Raw genomic sequence first — 20,128 nt, 5'->3', positions numbered from 1 at the left:
AAACAACGTTACAGTCAGGCGTTTCTGTTTGTGAATGAATGTTTCAGTTTTAGCAAACTGTATTGCTATACTGAGTAATCGACTGAAATATGTTGAAATAAAATGTATTTGTATAAGCAACGTATTAAACTGCAAATTAACATTTATATTTCTTATAATAAAAATGAAAGACCTATGTTACAGACATATGAAAGACAACATTTCGTTGATTAGTTTTGGATAGATTATACATTTTTACTGTAAAATATCTGCCACCTCAAATAAGCTTTTGTTTGCCAATATTTGCTCATGTTAAATATAGTATGTTTTGTCAAAAATAAAGTTATCAAATAATCAATCAAATCCTTAACTTTGAAATATGTATGATAAAATGTATACTTTAGTTTTTACAAAGAAAGATTACACTTGAATTGTTGTTGTAATTGTAACCTTTTTAATAAAAAAATATATTTACAAGGTAGATGTAAACAAACTATTAAAAGGTAAATATAAGCCTTTTCTTTAAATATTTTTTATTGTGTTTTATTAGTGACAAATTTGGGGAGAGGATAAATATTCCAAAACTGAAAATACAGTATGAGAATTAACTGCACAATTACTAGACATGTTTTCCTTGGATATTATAGGCCAAATTGCAAGCACAATATGTGGAAAAATAAAAAAGAATTGAGATGCTTCCAACTGTTGCTCTTGCATTCTTGTGGCTCAGTGACTCACCTGAATGAATGGCTAATTAAGTATGCAGGCCCCATTGTCTCCAGGTGTGAACCACTAAATATGCATGATCGTTGACGCCCACTCCGCATATTGCCTTTCCAAACAGAAAGTGCTTTGCAAAATTCAAATCAATGTATTGTGTTATGTGAATGATAAGGCAGGGTGATTTTCACATCATTTTGAAGAAAAAACACTAGGTGATGACATCCATTAGACAAAAGTCTTATTGGCACATATTTAGAATGTGTTTTATGGCCTTATTTCAGAAACTTTAGTTTTTAGTTTTTTCAATAACCACGCATAAACATTATTCTCTCAAAAATGCAGACATGTACATTCTTGTTGTTCACATATTATGGTAGCCCTGTTTGTGCTAAATAGTGTGTAATTTTTTTTTTGCCATTAATATGTTTATAAGCAACTGAAAAAAGCACAAATGTCAGGGCATGTCAGAACATCTCAAGGACCCCAAAAACACCTTAGACCCCAGAGGGTTAAAGGGTTAGTTCACCCAAAAATGAAAATTATGTCATTAATGACTCACCCTCATGTCGCTCCAAGCCTGTAAGACCTCCGTTCATCTTCGGAAGGAACACAGTTTAAGATATTTTAGATTTAGTCCGAGAGCTTTCTGTTCCTCCATTGAAAGTCAATGGACGGCATACTGTTCACGTCCAGAAAGGCAATACAGACATCATCAAAGTAGTCCATGTAACATCAGTGGCTCGATCTTAAGTTTATCAAGCGACGAGAATACTTTTTGTGTGCAAAAAGTAAACAAAAATAACGACTTTATTCCACTATTCATTTCCTTCTCTCTGGTCTCAAGCTATTTCACGTAGTGTAACTGCGTAGCGCGTCTGTGTTGTACGTCATACATGACCAGCGTCGGCCAATAGTGAGCCTACGTGTGAACAAATGAACATAATTTTCATTTTTGGGTGAACTAACCCTTTAACACAGTATGACTCTATCCTCACTGCCTTGGAGGAAATGGCAGGGACTAACTCTCCCACAGCAGCCACTGCAAATGGTCTATTTCAGTAGTTTATGAGAGGCAGTACTGTACTTGGTCTTGTGATGGCACAAGCAGTTATTGGAGAGATAGAGGGTCTCAACAGGTCTCTTCAGAGAAGGACACAGATTGTTTCTGGCATGCAGGCTGCTGTTTGTAAGGTTCAGTCTACTCTCAGTGATGATGCCTTCCAACACCTTTTTGAGAGGGCATCTACAGTTGTGAATTCTTTAGATTTAGAACCCATATGCCAATGCCAAGAGTTCGACAACCACCCAAGCGCTATAGTGGAGAATCAAGTGGTTTCAGTCCTAAAACTCCTATGGAATACTACAGAGTTGAGTTTTATAAGGTACTTGACACCAATCACACACAATTCACAGAACGTTTCCAGCAGGGTGGTCTTCTTACCCTACAAAAGCTGGAGAACACCTTGCTTTCTGGAAAGATTGATCCGGTGGTTCATGACTACCCAGAAATTAATGCCCAGCTGCTGGAAATCCAGCTACCTATGTTCAAACAAAATTACATGTATGGTTCCTGTGGAGAGGCAACAAACATTCTCAAAGATTTGCCAGTAGAGGTGCGAGGCTTGTTTACTGAAGTTGAAACTCTGATCAGATTACTCCTTGTGGTACCAGTCTCGTCCTCTGAGGCAGAGAGGAGCTTTAGTGCTCTTAGACGATTAAAGACTTGGTTATGCACAACTATGACACAACAGAGGCTGAACCATGTTGCAGTTTGTCACATCCATCAGGACAAATTGGACCTCTTAACTAAGAAGTCAGTGTGTGCACAGTTCTTTTCTTTTGCACCGAGACGTAAACAGGTGTTTGGTGCTTTTATCTGAATGGTATGTGTGTTAAGTTGCAGCCTTGTTGTAACATACCTTAAAATGTGATTTACAGATAGGCCATCTTTTGTATTTACATGCTTTTGTTTAGATTTTGTTAGTGGATGGTGAGTTTTGGTGATGCCCACCAATATGTGAAATCTGTTCAGAATAAAGGTGCAAGCTGCACTCCAGTGTGCCACCCTGTATTGTGTAATGTATTGAGAGTTGAATTGTGCATAATACATTTGCTGCATGTAGGTGCCAATACAGTGATGCAATTGATTAATCTTTAAGTTCTTTTTTTTTTTTTTTTTTTCATAAGATATTGAACACACACAAAAAATCAATTAAATGGAAGCTGCCACTGCTGGCTAGTGCTTAAAGACTTAATTTAACTACTGTGTCATTATGGCATAAATAGTCAAGTGAACAGCTGCATTTACATTAAGTAGCCTAAATCAGTAAAAGTATCACAATGTTTCTAATACAGGAATGGCAAATTAGCATGTTACCTTTTACACAAGTAAATTATTCAATAAATAAATTAATTGATAAATATGCCGCGAGTTTAACCCCCCCAATGTTAGAGCCAAAGTTACGCCCTTGGTCAGACCTCTTACTCTTTGAGACGTGGTCTGGAAACCATATGTTCATTTTCTCGTATTTGAGGCGTGGTTTACGAATGCCCAGAGCTGTTTATTGGGCGCTACAAATGTCTATCAAATGCGCCTGTACGTAGCTCATAGCCAATCGTTTCAATTATACCAGATGACTTATGTAGAGCGACAGATATTCAACGAAGACGACGACGATGGATCAGAGATTTATGTGTACACCAGAGTCCTGCACGGGTCCGATTTTGTAAATCCGCACCCGACCCGTTTTCCAACAGCAGCACTAATTAAAATCTGCACCGACCCGCTTAAAATAGAACCGACATTCGACCCCCAGCCGAAATAAAATCAGTTTAGACTATCACATTATAGACACACTTACAAAAATGTTTATTGCCAGGTCATACAGAAGTTATTATTACACGACAATTAACACAAGGACAACTTCAGCCGAAGCTGTCAACAGGCTGATACATGAAGAACATGGCAAACGTTACCACAAAACTGAGTAACGTTAGCCTTATAACCTTTTACCAATCGAACAGACGCGGCTACAACACTACTGTATATGCCACGCAATTTCGTCTAGCCTACATCTGACAATTTTGGGTTCAAACACGCCCTGCACACCACACATACTTAACAGTGTTAAATTAGAAAAATACCGTTCAATAGAACTGCTTTGTTACCACAGTTTCTGCGTGCTTCCTCAGGGATGAAGTTCCACATCTGCGGCTATCCAACACGAAAATGTTTGCAGCAAAGCCTTTCGCAATATTTTCTTCAGATAACTCCAAATTTCTCCCACACACTGGACTTGATTTTTGATGACGTATTGTCGACAACTTTACAATCTCCACTAGCTATTCTTTTCTTCAACTCCTCAGCATCCATCTCGACGACTGCAAGCAGATCGCGCGTGCGGTTATGATGCATTTTTAAAAGTGAAAGTAGCCTAGGTAACGTTATAGATCCTGGGAGGGTGTGGCGCGTCGGCACAAATAAACTGATGTGGATTTTAAATTATTTTATCAACTTGAAATACAGGCATATTTTTGTAGATGTGTTCCTAAAAATATGCATATATTTTTACGTCTGTCATTTTGGATCCATAGATAAACAAACTGCTTCGGTGTGTCGCATAGACTTCGTCATCGTCTTGCTGCTCCCTCCCCGTTCTGTGATTGGTTCCCTATTTGAGGGGAAAATCTAGTCCATGGTATCCAGACTGCCTAGCAGCGTGAATAAAATCGCGCTGCGCTCAAGGCAGCATGGGGAAACCCAGGCTAGATTTAAATTGATGTAAAACAGGTTTTGCTTGGAAAGCCAATATGCGAGGGGGGCGTGAACGAGGAGTGGTTTACACCTGAGAATACAATGTCCCACCCACTCTGCATAATTAGCCATTCATTCAGGTGTGACACTGACTGAGCCACAATGCAAGGACAAAAGATATATTTAGAAGAAGACTTATATTGACCATTTAAGATTTTGCTTACATCTATCTTGTAAATATGTTTTGCTATTTTATTAAAAAGGTTACAATTACAACAATAATTACAATTTCAACAATATTTTAAGTGTACTCTTTCTTTGTAAAAAAAAAAATGATTATAGGCCTACATTTTATCTATGTATTCATTAGTTTGAATATAGCCAACATTGGAACAGCTAACATCTTAGTTGATGACTTTATTTTTGACAAAAATAGTATTTTATATATATATAGAAATTGCTAAACAAAAGCTTATTTGATGTGGCAGTATATTCTACAGTAAAAACTGTACCCAAATCTAGTCAACAAAATGTTGTCTTTCATATTTCGCCTGACTGTAACGTTGTTTTTATGAAATATTAGGGCACATAAATGTTTAATTTTTACTCATCTCAGTATAGCAATACAGTTTGCTAAAACATCATCATTCTTTCACACACGCAATTTAAATTTAAACTGTCTTTTTGCGAGCTGTGGTAAACAGCACGCATCTCTGCCGTTCATTCATTCATAAACAGAAACCCGATTCACGTGAGAAGGAAAAAAAAAACTTACAGTATTCCTCAGCTCGCTCCTCGATATACCCGCACTTCTGAGGTACATTTTCCATTATTATTATTCCTCACAGCGCTGCGAGACGGTGTAAACAAGTAATGATCTGAATAAACTTGTTTTCTCGAGCTGATATGGGGGCGTTCACAAGTTTGCCTCAATCATTTGCGTTTGAATAGCGCGCGCTCTCCGTGGGCGTGTCACATTATTTTTGAATGAGCTGTAATGAGCACGACTGGAATCGCTCTCTTTTAATACAGATTTCACAAGATGAGAATATTTGTTTTTTATATAAATTACTTCATTTAAAAGAAGAGAATTCAAGCTTCATGCCTGTGTGTCTGTATGCCTGTTTGACTGAGTATTCGCTGAGTTATTGTTCATTTTCGGACGCGTTTCAGAATGGACTTCACTGGCAGAGAGAAGGCAGAACTCGCTTCGTGTTTATTTTTCTTTATTTGGCAAAAAGCACAACACTTTGTTTTTATTGTGAGTATACACAAAAATAATACACATTTAACAGAATCGATTGATGTATGAAACTCCTATGGAAAATCAAAGTCAACAGAGTATTTATGAGTTTCTTTTACACTGATAAAAAAAAAGCAAGCTGGTCTCGCCGGCGATACCGCCGACCTCAGGGGGTTAAAGGGTGTTTAATGTATATCACGATATCAAAGGGTCAGAGATGGGAAGTATAAATACTTCATTACTGGACTCAAGTAGATTTTTCAGATATTTTTACTTTACTATTTATTTTTGTGCCGACTTTTTACTTTTAATCCTTACATTTTTAACACGAATATCTGTACTTTCCACAAGACGACCCGACAGAACCTCATCAGAAATTTTAGCTGATGATCAATAAAATGCAGCTCATATCTGTTGCTTTCGGTGACGAGTACTCCATTAAATCGGCATATATCGCGGGAATTGAAGATCGGATTTAAATCCGTTTTGCAAAAACACATTTATGTCACCAGGTGTAAATGGAATCGTTTTGATAAATCAGATAGCAATCCGATCTGAGACAACGCATGAAGTGGCCAGGTGTAAACAGCCCATGATCTGCTTCTGAAGAAATATGGTAGTATCGCGCTACAGCGCACGTTCATTCAGCTGCAGTTCTGGCGCCTTAGTCCCAATACAGTAAAACCAAGCGGCAACATTCTAATCTGAAAAATGAAGCCTACCCGGAAGTGCGAAAAACTGCAATACATCGAAAATCCGCTAGGGAAAGGTCCCAAAAGGGAGCAAATGTCCATAGCCCCCATGTTAAAATGTCCGTTTTCACAGCATAAATTCATGTTTTTACAGGTTGGTCCCATGGACTTTTATTGTATTTTTCGTTAGGTTGCGAGTGCCTGACAACGGCGAGGGTAGTGAATTTTTTTCTAACTCGTTAGTTTAGATAGTATTTAGATATAAAATGTATGACAAATAAGGGCATGGTTAACTTTGATTGACAGCATGATTGACAGCTTAGGCTGCGCCAAGGAGAATGACAACATAAGAAGCGCCAAATTTTTTTTTTTTTTGATTTTTTTAATCATCACAGTTGAAATATAATACTACTGTTTCTGTATCATGAAATGTAGTTTTAAGAGTTTTTCAGGTGAGAATGTAACTTTGTTGAAAGCTCAAATCTGTGGTTTATTTAAAGATTTATGAAAATTTTATCCAGTTGTAAGATCCAGCGATGACCGGGCGCTCGGCGCTCATGTACCCCGCCTGGAACAGCCTTTCCTCGGCTTGTCGTTCTGACCTTCGCAGCTTTCTCTGGCGTCTCTGTTGTGGTTAAACATGAGATATAATTCGTCTTATGTATATCTAACGGGCGATTTTTGGTCTCCTGAATCTATCATTTGTTCCCTGGCCAATCGTTTTGGCTGAGGGGACGTTTCATAACTTTATAAGCTATTTAACTTTACCGTTGTATGGTTAGACTAGAGCGCTGACTTTGTATGTTTGATTGAATTGTTTGTTTGCTTTATTTGTATAGCTTCTTATACCTTTTACTTATACTTTTATAATGGCTAATATTGATAAAAGTGAAATTTAACAAAAAGAGACTGGGTTGAGTTTTGTCATTTTAAATTTTAATAATTGTATTTAAAAAAATTTAAAACTGTAATGTTGTTTACTGCAAAATCTGTTGTTTAGTACAAATGCACATATTGCTTGGACCATATTAAAATGTTTAATATTTTTATATTATATTTAAAACGAAAAGAGGCAGGTTTGTGTTTTATATTTTGTTTTGTTATAAATAGGCAAACGTTATGTGCAGTGAATATAATCAATACACGTTGCCTGAACCACATTTGTGTGGCTATCATGTTTAAGATTTCTTTAAATGAAAACGAAAAGAGTTAGTATGGTGTTTTATAACATATTTCGTTGCCTAAAATATACACAGAGATAACCGGAGTAGCAGAGCGAGCTGAGTGATGCGCGCTGCGTCAGAAGGTGGGCGGGGTTAGGATTTCCCAAGATTTTCCAAGATGGCGCCGCCCATACCCCCCATAAACGGCTTCAGAACCGTTCTTCAGAAAGTCTATGGGTGACGTCACAGACGCTTTGTCCATATTTTTTACAGTCTATGAGTAAAACTCAACGTACATTCACACCACATGTTAACGCAGCGGTAGAGTTACACTAACAGGACTCTGCACTTATTCACAATCAAAAAAGTTCATTATTTGCTTGTGCTTTAAAGCTTTGCCGGGTAAACACTTCACTGGCTTTCTGTTCTGATATGATGTACTTTTTCTGAGCATGTACGCCCGAAGCGCACGGCCACTGTCAAACAGCACCAAACTGGACTTTTGATGGGTCAGACCCATCTGCTAGCAATGGGGGGGGCGAGACTGAGAGAGCTACATGGAGATACATGGAAAAATATGCACCAAATGGGTGACCCTCCCCCTAGACTAAACAAAGTTGGATGACCCTCCCCTCAACAAAGAATAAAAAGACATGACCCTCCCCTATTTTCCTCCGGTGGTCCATTCCATAATTACCGAACGGTCCCTAAATGGTTGTCATTCGCAAGGCTACTTTTACTTTTATACTTTAAGTAAATTCCCACAATGTGCCTGTACTTTGTTACTTTTACTTGAGTAAAGAAGTTAAATCAGTACTTCTACTTTTACCAGAGTATATTTTAACACAAGTATCTGTACTTCTACTTGTACTTCTACTTGAATATGGGAAGTGAGTACTTCTGCCATCTCTACAAAGTGTGTTTTTCAGTGTGACTATCAGCACTGCAGAATCACCTTAATGAGGAGCAGCTCATGTGTTCAATCATTTACAGATCAAACAATTGAACTCACAGCGGCAGGAGAAATAGAGCAAACGCTTTAAAAATATGAATTGTCTTACATCATATGAACAGACGTAAAAATAATTTGATGAATTTTATCATGTTTTTTTAATAGCTTTGCTTTTAATTAATGAAATAATAGTTATTTTCCTGCATTTTATTCCATTTTGATTATACTTTATGAATTCGCAGTGACAGTTTCATGTGAGAGTCATGTTTGATCTTACCACAGTCCCTCCAGTTTACAGTGAGGATTCGCCAGTCCAGCAGAGAGCAGCTTCACTCCTGAGTCTCCTAGTTTATTCTCAGACAGATCCAGTTTTCTCAGGTGTGAGGGGTTTGATCTCAGAGCTGAAGCCAGAGCAGCACAACCTTCATCTGTGACACCACACCTATACAACCTGTAGAGAACAATGACACACTCTTAACTCTCAGATCAAAACAGAAATCTTTTTCTTTTCTTGATTGTGTTTATAATTTGTGCAATATCTCTTTTTTTAAACAATGAATTCAATATATCAGTAAATTTAACTGTTTTTCTAAGAGATGATATCTCTATGTAAGGGAGAATGATTATATACAACTGATCAAATGGAATACATTGAAGACATTACATACATTAAATATAAATGTTTATATGCATACATTACAAATGGGTAAGTGTACCCATTAAGCCCACCAAAATCTAAGTCTAGGTTTTTTTCATAGATATTGACAGTTTATAAGAAAAAATATTTGTTAAAATGCAAGAGTAATCTCTCATTTGAAATTGTATTAATTAGTTGATGTACATTTTAAAATATAAAATTAAGATAATTTAGGAATAAAGTCAGAAGTCTGGCATGGGCTTTAATTGGTACTTTGGCACCATTTAAGCCCGCATGTGTTCCAAATAAGCCCACATCATCTTTGATTCACAAAATATAAAAAATGTTTTGATTTTAAAGAAGTAAAACATCAATATATTTATTCAGTGACAGGGAATAATAAAAAAAAAAAAACTTTTTCTAATGTTTGATTACAGCCCTGGGTGGTATGGGAAGGTGTTAGTTGCCGGGGCTCTGGAGCTTTAAGTCGGCTTGACTGGAGTTGTAGCTGGAGTCAAGCTGGAAGTTTGACTGGGTGTATCTCGGGAGCCAAGCCGAGTTGGGGCTTCATACTCTGGGCTTAGGGGGGCCTCCTAGTGGGCCCGCCTCACCGGGAGTCTGGAACCTTAAGCCGGTTTGGCTCTCAAGTTATGGCTGGTCAAAGGTGGAAGTTAAACCGGGTGTATCTCGGGAAGGAAGCCGAGTTTAGGCTCCAGACTCTCGGGTTGTGGGGGGTCTCCAAGTGGGCCCCCCACACCGGAAGTCTGGAGCCTTAAGCCGGTTTGGCTCTCAAGTTATGGCTGGTCAAAGGTGGAAGTTAAACCGGGTGTATCTCGGGAAGGAAGCTGAGTTGGGGCTCCAGACTCTGGGGTTTTGGGGGGTCTCCTAGTGGGCCCCCCACAGCGGGAGTATGCAGCCTTAGGTTGGCTTGATTCTGGAGTTATGCCCGATCAAAGTTCCACAGGAAGTGACCATATCTCTTTTGAATGAATGTGTGTAATTTGTGTGTAAATAAGGTAAGGTTAAAAGGTTAGTAAGGTAAAAGCACACGTTATCATTAAACACTTTCAGAAAATGTATCGAAGTCTGCAATTAGAGGGATTCCTCACTGAAACACATAAGGTGGGCTTAAATGGCTCCACAGTGAGTAATGGTGAAAAAAGAGAATGTTTTCCTTTAAAAATGTAAGATATGTTTATAAATACATGCATGGAGCTTAACCCTCTGGGCGCCACGGTCGAGTTTACTCGACAAAATGCGGCACTGAATAAAACAGCCGATTTTGTCAAATAGGGTGTCAAATTTCGTTCGACCTCCCCTCCACTAGTTGGCAGACATGTCATACTTCATCCCGACTCAAAAAAAAGTCATGCTTTTATACAAAATCTTCGAGCTAGAGCGCATTGAATCAGTGCGAACAAAAGCGGAGCTAGTGTGCGAGTGAGCCATTTTATCAGAGCAATATTGTCAACGTCAGCGAGTATTTGCATTAGATTATTATTATTATTATTATTATTATCTAATGGCATCAATAAAGCTTACCCGCAATGAAGTGTTGGGTCTTCTATTCGCGGACCCTAATTCTGAAGGGGAATAACGTTATCTGCCTTCAGAAAATGACGGTGATTCTGAAAGTGAAAGTATAGCCCTACACCAAGCACAAACGGTGAATCCTTTGCCCAATATAACGTTAGATGGTCCTTTGCCCAATGTCAGTGGTGGGAACAATGTTTCCCGGGGTCGGAGTGTTCATCGCGAAGTTAGCAGGCGTGTTAGTGTTGTGGGGAACGAGGCGGCCGCGGGAGATTTTTACCGCGCTAGCCATGGTGACCGTGTGCCTCTCCGCAATCGCGGCGACAGTATTGTGGTGGAGACTTTGTCTAATGCCACTGGGTATGTTAGACGAGGTCGAAGTATTCATAGGACAGTTAGGGGGCAACGTGGAGGCAGGGTGGGGAGTCGCAATGACAATGACAGTAGTCCGAGCTGTGCACATACGCTGCTCGTAGCAGGAGAAGAGGCGATGTGACACGGGGCAGAGGGGCTGTTATGCATAGTCTATCGCAAGACCACACCATGAAACACTACAAGAAATGTCACCTGGATGAATAGGGAGTCATTATCTCTACAGCAAAAGCCCTGCAACAATTGTTTTTGTCTGACATTTATTACACTGTTGATTTACTATTTATTTCCCTGACCATTTAGTAGTGTACAATATGTGTTCTTTTTTGTGTGTTCATGTCCTTGTGATGTGTGCGTCTTTGTCAGCTAAAAAAACAACAACAAAAAAACAAATAAACATCAACAAAAACCATAAAAATTCTATAATCCAAGATGACCGCCACCATATGATGTCATAATATGCAAATTAGATGGGAAAATGTAATCCCTACATAAACTTTGGGTCATCCTTAATATTTCTCTAACTTACAGAAAGTCTCTATCTTTTATCACTTTTAAGATATAGCCTTTTGAAATTAAGATGTCAAAATCGAACGTTTTAGGAAAAAACCTCTGGCGCCTAAAGGGTTAAATATACTGTGGACTAGTATCATAGTAAATTTCATTGTGCCCACATTGAGAAATGTTAAGTCTTTTTCATTCAAGGTTAGCTTGTAATGGCTATAGTTTGCATGCATTTTGTGGCGCTGTACCATTTAAGCCCATCTTAAAAAAAAGTTAATTTATAAAAATAATCTCCTCTACAAAACAATTTATGATGGATTTATTTGTAAATTAATGTAAAATGAATCACAAAACATTTATTGTTTGCAGTTCACGTGCTTATTTCTTTGGCAGTCTACAAACCTGATTCCAAAAATGTTGGGACACTGTACAAATTGTGAGTAAAAAAGGAATGGAATAATTTACAAATCTCATAAACTTATATTTTATTCACAATAGAATATAGATAACATATCAAATGTTGAAAGTGAGACATTTTGAAATGTCATGCCAAATATTGGCTCATTTTGGATTTCATGAGAGCTACACATTCCAAAAAAGTTGGCCATGTTTACCACTGTGTGGCATCCCCTCTTCTTTTTATAATGTCTGGGGACTGAGGAGACAAGTTGCTCAAGTTTAGGAATAGGAATGTTGTCCCATTCTTGTCTAATACAGGCTTCTAGTTGCTCAACTGTCTTGGGTCTTCTTTGTCGCATCTTCCTCTTTATGATGCACCAAATGTTTCTATGGGTGAAAGACCTGGACTGCAAGCCGGCCATTTCAGTACCCGGATCCTTCTTCTACGCAGCCATGATATTATAATTGATGCAGTATGTGGTCTGGCATTGTCATGTTGGAAAATGCAAGGTCTTCCCTGAAAGAGACGACGTCTAGATGGAAGCATATGTTGTTCTAGAACTTGGATATACCTTTCAGCATTGATGGTGCCTTTCCAGATGTGTAAGCTGCCCATGCCACACGTACTCATGCAACCCCATACCATCAGAGATGCAGGCTTCTGAACTGAGCGCTAATAACAACTTGGGTTGTCCTTGTCCTCTTTAGTCCGGATGACATGGCGTCCCAGTTTTCCAAAAAGAACTTCAAATTTTGATTCGTCTGACCACAGAACAGTTTTCCACTTTGCCACAGTCCATTTTAAATGAGCCTTGGCCCAGAGAAAACGCCTGCGCTTCTGGATCCTGTTTAGATATGGCTTCTTTTTTGACCTATAGAGTTTTAGCCGGCAACGGCGAATGGCACGGTGGATTGTGTTCACTGACAATGTTTCTGGAAGTATTCCTGAGCCCATGTTGTGATTTACATTACAGTAGCATTCCTGTATGTGATGCAGTGCCGTCTAAGGGCCTGAAGATCACGGGCATCCAGTATGGTTTTCCGGCCTTGACCCTTACGCACAGAGATTGTTCCAGATTCTCTGAATCTTTGGATGATATTATGCACTGCAGATGATGATAACTTCAAACTTTTTGCAATTTTTCTCTGAAAAACTCCTTTCTGATATTGCTCCACTATTTTTCGCCGCAGCATTGGGGGAATTGGTGATCCTCTGCCCATCTTGACTTCTGAGAGACACTGCCACTCTGAGAGGCTCTTTTTATACCCAATCATGTTGCCAATTGACCTAATAAGTTGCAAATTGGTCCTCCAGCTGTTCCTTTTATGTACATTTAACTTTTCCGGCCTCTTATTGCTACCTGTCCCAACTTTTTTGGAATTTGTAGCTCTCATGAAATCCAAAATGAGCCAATATTTGGCATGACATTTCAAAATGTCTCACTTTCAACATTTGATATGTTATCTACAGGTGCTGGTCATATAATTAGAATATCATCAAAAAGTTGATTTATTTCAGTAATTCCGTTAAAAAAGTGAAACTTGTATATTATATAGACTCATTACATGCAAAGTGAGATATCTCAAGCCTTTATTTGTTATAATTTTGATGATTATGGCTTACAGCTTGTGAAAACCACAAAATCAAAATCTCAGAAAATTAGAATATTACATGAAATCACACAGTAATTACACAGTAATACCATGGTCATTGAACCAGGTTTTGGTTCTTTTGGCAGTGTGGGCAGGTGCAAATCCTGCTGGAAAATGAAGGAAGCATGAAGTGCTCTGAAAATGTCCTGGTAGACGGCTGCGTTGACTCTGGATTTAATAAAGCACAGTGGACCAAAGTCCTCTTTTCTGATGAGAGCAAATTTTGCATCTCATTTGGAAACCAAGGTCCCAGAGTCTGGAGGAAGAATGGAGAGGCACACAATCCAAGATGCTTGAAGTCCAGTGTGAAGTTTCCACAGTCTGTGTTGGTTTGGGGAGCCATGTCATCGGCTGGTGTTGGTCCACTGTGCTGTCCACTCAACGCAGCCGTCTACCAGGACATTTCCAGAGCACTTCATGCTTCCTTCAGCAGACAAGCTTTATGGAGATGCTGACTTCATTCTCCAGCAGGATTTGCACCGGCCCACACTGCCAAAATAACCAAAACCTGGTTCAATGACCATGGTATCACTGTGTAATTACTGTGTGATTTCATGTAATATTTTAATTTTCTGAGATTTTGATTTTGTGGTTTTCACAAGCTGTAAGCCATAATAATCAAAATTATAACAAATAAAGGCTTAAAATATCTCACTTTGCATGTAATGAGTCTATATAATATACAAGTTTCACTTTTTGAATGGCATAACTGAAATAAATCAACTTTTTGATGATATTCTAATTATATGACCAGCACCTGTATATTCTATTGTGAATAAAATTTAAGTTCATGAGATTTGTAAATTATTCCATTCCTTTTTTATTCACAATTTGTTCAGTGTCCCAACTTTTTTGGAATCGGGTTTGTATCTTTCTGTAAGGCTAATGGTTTGACCTAGAGATTAGCTTTGAACGCAAGCTAATAAAACTCATCTTTCCATTTAAAGGAAAATAATATAAAATGGTAAAGTACTATTTGTTCATACACAAAAAACAATAAATTTATCTTACCAAAGAAATGGCTGAAAATTGCAGAAATGTGTTGTTTTCTGAAAGGTCCCGAAACACCAAAGTTTTGGGGTGACTTTGTGTGAGGTCCCCTGAGACAGCATGCACATGGGTGGGGCTAACTCAACACTGCCAAATGTGATTGGTATGCAAAAAAAAATGCCAGGGAAGTGGCTGGATTGGTTAAAATAATAAGCAGCATAAAATATTATTTTCTCTTTTTTTAATTTGACTTTAGAGTTGAAAGTGGGCTTAAAGGGTACATGGGCTTAATGGGTACACTTACCCTGCATATATTTGAATATAACTTTCTCAAACAAACATAAAAAATGGTTAAGTAGATTACAAATCAGATCAGATAGGTGGAAGGTTTAAGAGCTGAAGTGTGACTCATTTTTTTATTAAACCATTCATTTATAATGTTTAAGTAAGAACTGTTATAATGTTTTAACAGTGATGCTTGTTCTCAGTGTTACTTACAGAGCGAATCTAGTTGCTGAAACCACAGGCATCAGCTTCTGAAGAACTTCATCTGCAGTGTTCTGTGTGACACTAATTGAAAATAAAAAAGTGAATTATTCATGCTAACAATAATAATAACAATAATAATAATAATTCATATCATAAGTAAATAATATAGTATACATTCCTAAATACCCTCAACTATTAATTAACTTGTAATTAACTATTAACAACTATTAATTAAAACTATTATTAACTTTTAATTAAACACTGCTTTATAAAGAACATGTGAAAAAGTAGTTTTAGTATCTATAACTGTAGAAGCCTTGTATTCAGCCATCACAGATTTGTTTTTTCTTCTTGTTGATGTTGCTGTGGCAGGTCTATTAGTCTGCATTTACACTACAACACTATTTGGACATATCAGATTTGTTTGTCCTGTCCGTTGCTATGGTTATCACCATGGAGACATTTAACTCCTGAGTTGGGAGTAAGAAAAAAAGTATTTTTGTACCTGCATCAGCAAATTGTTTGTAGAAATAAAGCACACGAGTTTGTTTGCTTGTTACTTGTTTATTTAATAATTTACTTAGTTTTATTGTCACAGGAAATGATGCGCACAAAATGTGAATCATTGTCCATCATTTTGCCAGCAACTGTTGATAAAGAAAAATGATGATGAGACATTAATCTAATTTATTTTCTAAAATACTTCTGTTGTGGCCCCTAGTGAAAAAATGCGTATTTTCATGAATCAAGAAGTGTTTTGTGTTCAACAAGTTGTCTTTGTAAGTAAGCTAATCTAATCTTTTATCCTCACAGCACGTCAGTTATGCGGTGATGCGCTATGAAATTATTGCGGGGCAAATAAACTGTAATATTAATGATAAAAGTAGCCTAATAATAATAACAACAGTAATGTAATATGCCCTGTGTGCCCGTCCGCTACGCCACTGTGAAGAGCTAAACACCACCAGGAACGGCATCAAGGCCATTAACTGTTTTATCAAGTTTACTTTGGCGTCCGCGTGACGTGATTCTCATCATCAGGAGGATCCGCTTGCAGCCCAATTTTAGTGATGGCGCAGACGGTGCGCACACAACGCTCTTTGTTTGTAAACTCAATGAGTTTACTTTGAAAGGCTTATATTAACTGGCTTTTTTATTAATGCAATACAGTAAATGACGTCTGTGTCTTACATTATTGTCAGTTTAGTGTTCAGTGATTAATTTACACAGAAACAAAAGATAACATGTATGCCTTCATCTCCGAATACATTATCGGTGTCTTACACTTCATAATGAACTCAGATAAACTCAGTGCCGACTCATTTTCCATCAGTTCTTTTACATGAATTAGAATGTGTGCAAAGAATTGTGGGAGACTGAAGAACACAAAGTATATACTTGATGCATCCTTCAAAATGAGCTGAATTAAAGACACAAAATGAAGTCTGTCTTCAAAACATCCTTCAAACTGAGACGGCCTTCAGAGGTGCTTGATGACGTGGCAGTCGAGATATGCAGCTTTACTAGCACACAGCCACGGTTTGAGAAACACCCGCGAATTATGTACAACATCCCAGAAATCAATCTGTGCCCCGTGATTTAAACACTTCTGATCTCTTAGTTTCTCTTTGTTCATAATGTTTTAGACTGTAATGATTGCACTCAGTGTTACTTACCAATCATTTCTGTCTCCAATTAATCTGTTCAGGTTAAACTCCTGCAGTGTCTCCTCTGAGGACAACAACACAAACACTAAAGCTGACCACTGAGACGAGGAGAGTTTCACATCACGTAATCCTCCTGAGCTCTTATGAGGTTCAGCTTTTTTCACTAGAGAAAGATCACCCAGTTCATTCAGACAGTGAAACAGATTGATGTATTTCTCTGGAGAGGGATTCTCACTGATCTTTTCTTTAATATAGTCAACTGTTCTCTCATTGTTGTGAGAGCGGTTTGCTGTCTGTGTCTTTAGTTCTTGTAAGAGACTCTGATTAGACTCCACTGACAGACCCAGAAGGAAACGAAGGAAAAGGTCCAGATGCCCATTTTTACTGTGTAAAGCCTCATCCACAGCTCTCTGATGGAGATCAGATAGGGAAACTCTGTCTCCATTAGTTGGTTTGGTAGTCTGGTCAAACACATTGATGTTATTGTTGATAAAGGAGAGATGCACATATAGAGCTGCTAGATGTTCCTGAATGCTCAGATGAACAAAGCAGAAGACTTTCCCCTGACACAAGCCCAACTCCTCTCTGAAGATCTGAGTGCACAATCCTGAGTAAACTGATGCTTCTGTCTCATCAATGCCACACTCGCTCAGATCTTCCTCATAGAAGATCAGGTTGCCTTTCAGAAGCTGCCGATAAGCCAGTTTCCCCAGTTTGACAATCATGTCTTCATCTTTCACTTTCTTCTCATAGTCCTTCTCATGTTTGATGTTGGTCTGAATGAGCAGGAAGTGTGTGTACATCTGTGTGAGAGTCTTGGGAATCTCTCCTCTCTCTGCTTCACTCAACATCTTCTCTAGAACAGTGGCTGAGATCCAGCAGAACACTGGGATGTGGCACATAATAAAGAGGCTCCTTGAGGACTTCAGGTGGGAGATGATCTTGCGGGCCAGACTCTGATCACTGATTCTCTTCCTGAAGTATTCCTCCTTCTGTGTGTCACTGAAGCCTCGTACCTCTGTCACTCGATGGACACACTCAGAGGGGACGAGATCCGCTGCTGCTGGTCTGGAAGTGATCCAGATGAGAGACGAGGGAAGCAGATTCCCCACAATGAGGTTCGTCAGCAGCTCGTCCACTGAGGCTGATTCAGTCACATCCCACAACCTCACATCGCTCTGAAAATCCAGAGACAGACGACACTCATCCAGACCATCAAAGATGAACAACACTTTATACTCATCACTGGATATTTCCATTTCTTTTGTTTTAGGGAAAAAGAGATGAAGAAGACCTGAAAGACTGAGTGTTTTGTCCTTCATCAAGTTGAGCTCTCTGAAAGCAAGTGGAAATATGAGCTGGACGTCCTGATTCTCTTTCCCTTCAGCCCAGTCCAAGATGAGCTTCTGCACAGAGACTGTTTTCCCAATGCCAGCGACTCCCTTTGTCAGCACAGTTCTGATGGGTTTGTCTTGTCCAGGTAAAGGTCTAAAGATGTCACTGCATTTGATCGGTGAGTCCTCTGTTTCTGCTCTCCTGGACTGTGTCTCAATCTGTCTCACCTCATGCTCATTATTTATCTCTCCACTTCCACTCTCTGTGATGTAGAGCTCTGTGTAGATCTCATTCAGGAGTGTTGGGTTTCCCTGCTTTGATATTCCCTCATACAAACACTCAAACTTCTGTCTCAGATTTGATCTCAATGTGTTGAGGACTTCAGCAGGATTAGAGTCATTGCTGTAAGATTAAAATACCACATTATTACACAAGTCAGAGAAGTAAATAGCCATAAATTACAAAACTATTTATGGCACACAGAACATCATTAGGTTTCTGAAACGTGTTAATCATTAATCATGTGTTTGAGTGATTTGTGATGTGAATTTCAGCACCTAAAATCAGGGCTCGCAAAATTTCTAAATCGCTGGTAGGCCTTCGGGCAGGCACTCTTCAGATTTTGGTAGCCCGAAAAGAATTTTACTAGCCCAAATAAAAAGACCATTTTTAATGTAGAAAATTGGTTTGGAGTCAAAACATGAATCAAAAACTTTCAACACAAATATCAACAATTGGATATAAAATAGTCAAATTAGATTAATCAATACAAATATACATCTGGTTCTAACTGAACTGAAATTTGTGTGACCAGTATGGAACATGAATCAGTCTGTGTCTGTGGCTCAGCCCCCAATGAGGGTAACACTTTAGTTTAGGGTCTAATGCTCACTATTAACTAGTTTAATAGTGAGCATAGTATAGAAACTAGTTTCCCGAAAGTGAGGTAGGCTAGTTTTGATTTAATAATAGAAAATTTTGATTTCTCTGATCTACATACGTGTATGTGCATTTTAAGATGTTTTGAAGGCCAAAAAATTTGATAACAATAGCTTTAAAACCATGTCACGTAGCTGATTATTTTTCTCTCCTCATCAGCATCACACTATTTTTCTCTTTGTTTTTCTCTTGCTCTGTCTGTTCTCCTCCTAAAGCTGAGCTTTGACTGATTTAGGCTTTCCATTTTTGTCTGTCAGTGAAGAAAGTAAACATAGGGTCAACTGATCATTGAATCATTTTCTCAGACGAGTTCATTTACTGAAAGCTACTAGGAAAACCAGGTAGCCTAACTAAGTTTATTAAATTCATTCACAATATGTACAAATTCATTATTGATATTATTCCTAATACAGGGCCGTAGACAGGGCTTTATAATCAAATAGGTGCTAAATTTAAGGTTGTTAGGGGGTTCAAATTTTTTATTTCTCTGATTATGTGCTTTTCAAGACGTTTGAAGGCCAAAAAAAAAGGATAAGAAATAGCTTTAAAACCCATGTCAGCGGGCAGTAGATTATGTGTCAATACCTGCTCTCACTTCTTATCCATCACTCTTTCTTTTTCTCTCAGTCTCCTCATCTTGCCCTGTCTCTTCCCCTCCTAAAGCTGAACTTTTTTAATTTACTGAAGGCTACAAATTGTATTGTATTAATTCTCAACATGTACACATTCATTATTAATCTTGTGCCTAACATGATGAAAACGGTTTTAATGTTTCTTGTCCCCTCACAATGTCAGTAAACTAATTATTACATTACATGAGTCACGTTATATAGGCCTATTTTCAGTTCAAAATGGAGGAATTAGACAAAAGAATATTCGTTTGTCTGATTATTTTTGTCATTCGTTTTACATTTATGACCTAAAAAAACTGTCAAATGTGAAATGTTTAAGTCAAGTCAAGTCATCTTCATTTATATAGCGCTTTTAACAATGTAGATTGTTTCATAGATAAGCGTATAATTTAAGGTAACAGAGATTGTTTTGGCTTTATAGCAGAGTTAAGTTATTTCCATCTAAAGTTAGTTTTGATTGATTTGCTTCCGT

The 20,128-nt window shown here is 38.1% G+C and overlaps 1 protein-coding gene across 1 annotated transcript in view; it reads right to left on the bottom strand.

The window, feature by feature from the left end:
* LOC307172576 (NLR family CARD domain-containing protein 3-like) overlaps positions 1 to 20,128 on the bottom strand; it is a 114,319-nt gene that overhangs the window by 72,597 nt on the left and 21,594 nt on the right. Inside the window, exons 7-9 of the mRNA XM_079895079.1 lie at positions 16,760 to 18,487; positions 15,093 to 15,164; positions 8,784 to 8,957 (exon numbers count right to left, since the gene is read on the bottom strand). Coding sequence (XP_079751205.1) covers positions 8,784 to 8,957; positions 15,093 to 15,164; positions 16,760 to 18,487 — 1,974 coding nt within the window. The remainder of the gene's footprint in view (positions 1 to 8,783; positions 8,958 to 15,092; positions 15,165 to 16,759; positions 18,488 to 20,128) is intronic.

Source organism: Squalius cephalus, assembly GCF_949319135.1.
Source record: "Squalius cephalus genome assembly, chromosome: 15".
NCBI lineage: Eukaryota > Metazoa > Chordata > Actinopteri > Cypriniformes > Leuciscidae > Squalius > Squalius cephalus.
This window is presented reverse-complemented; position numbering and strand designations above follow the sequence as displayed.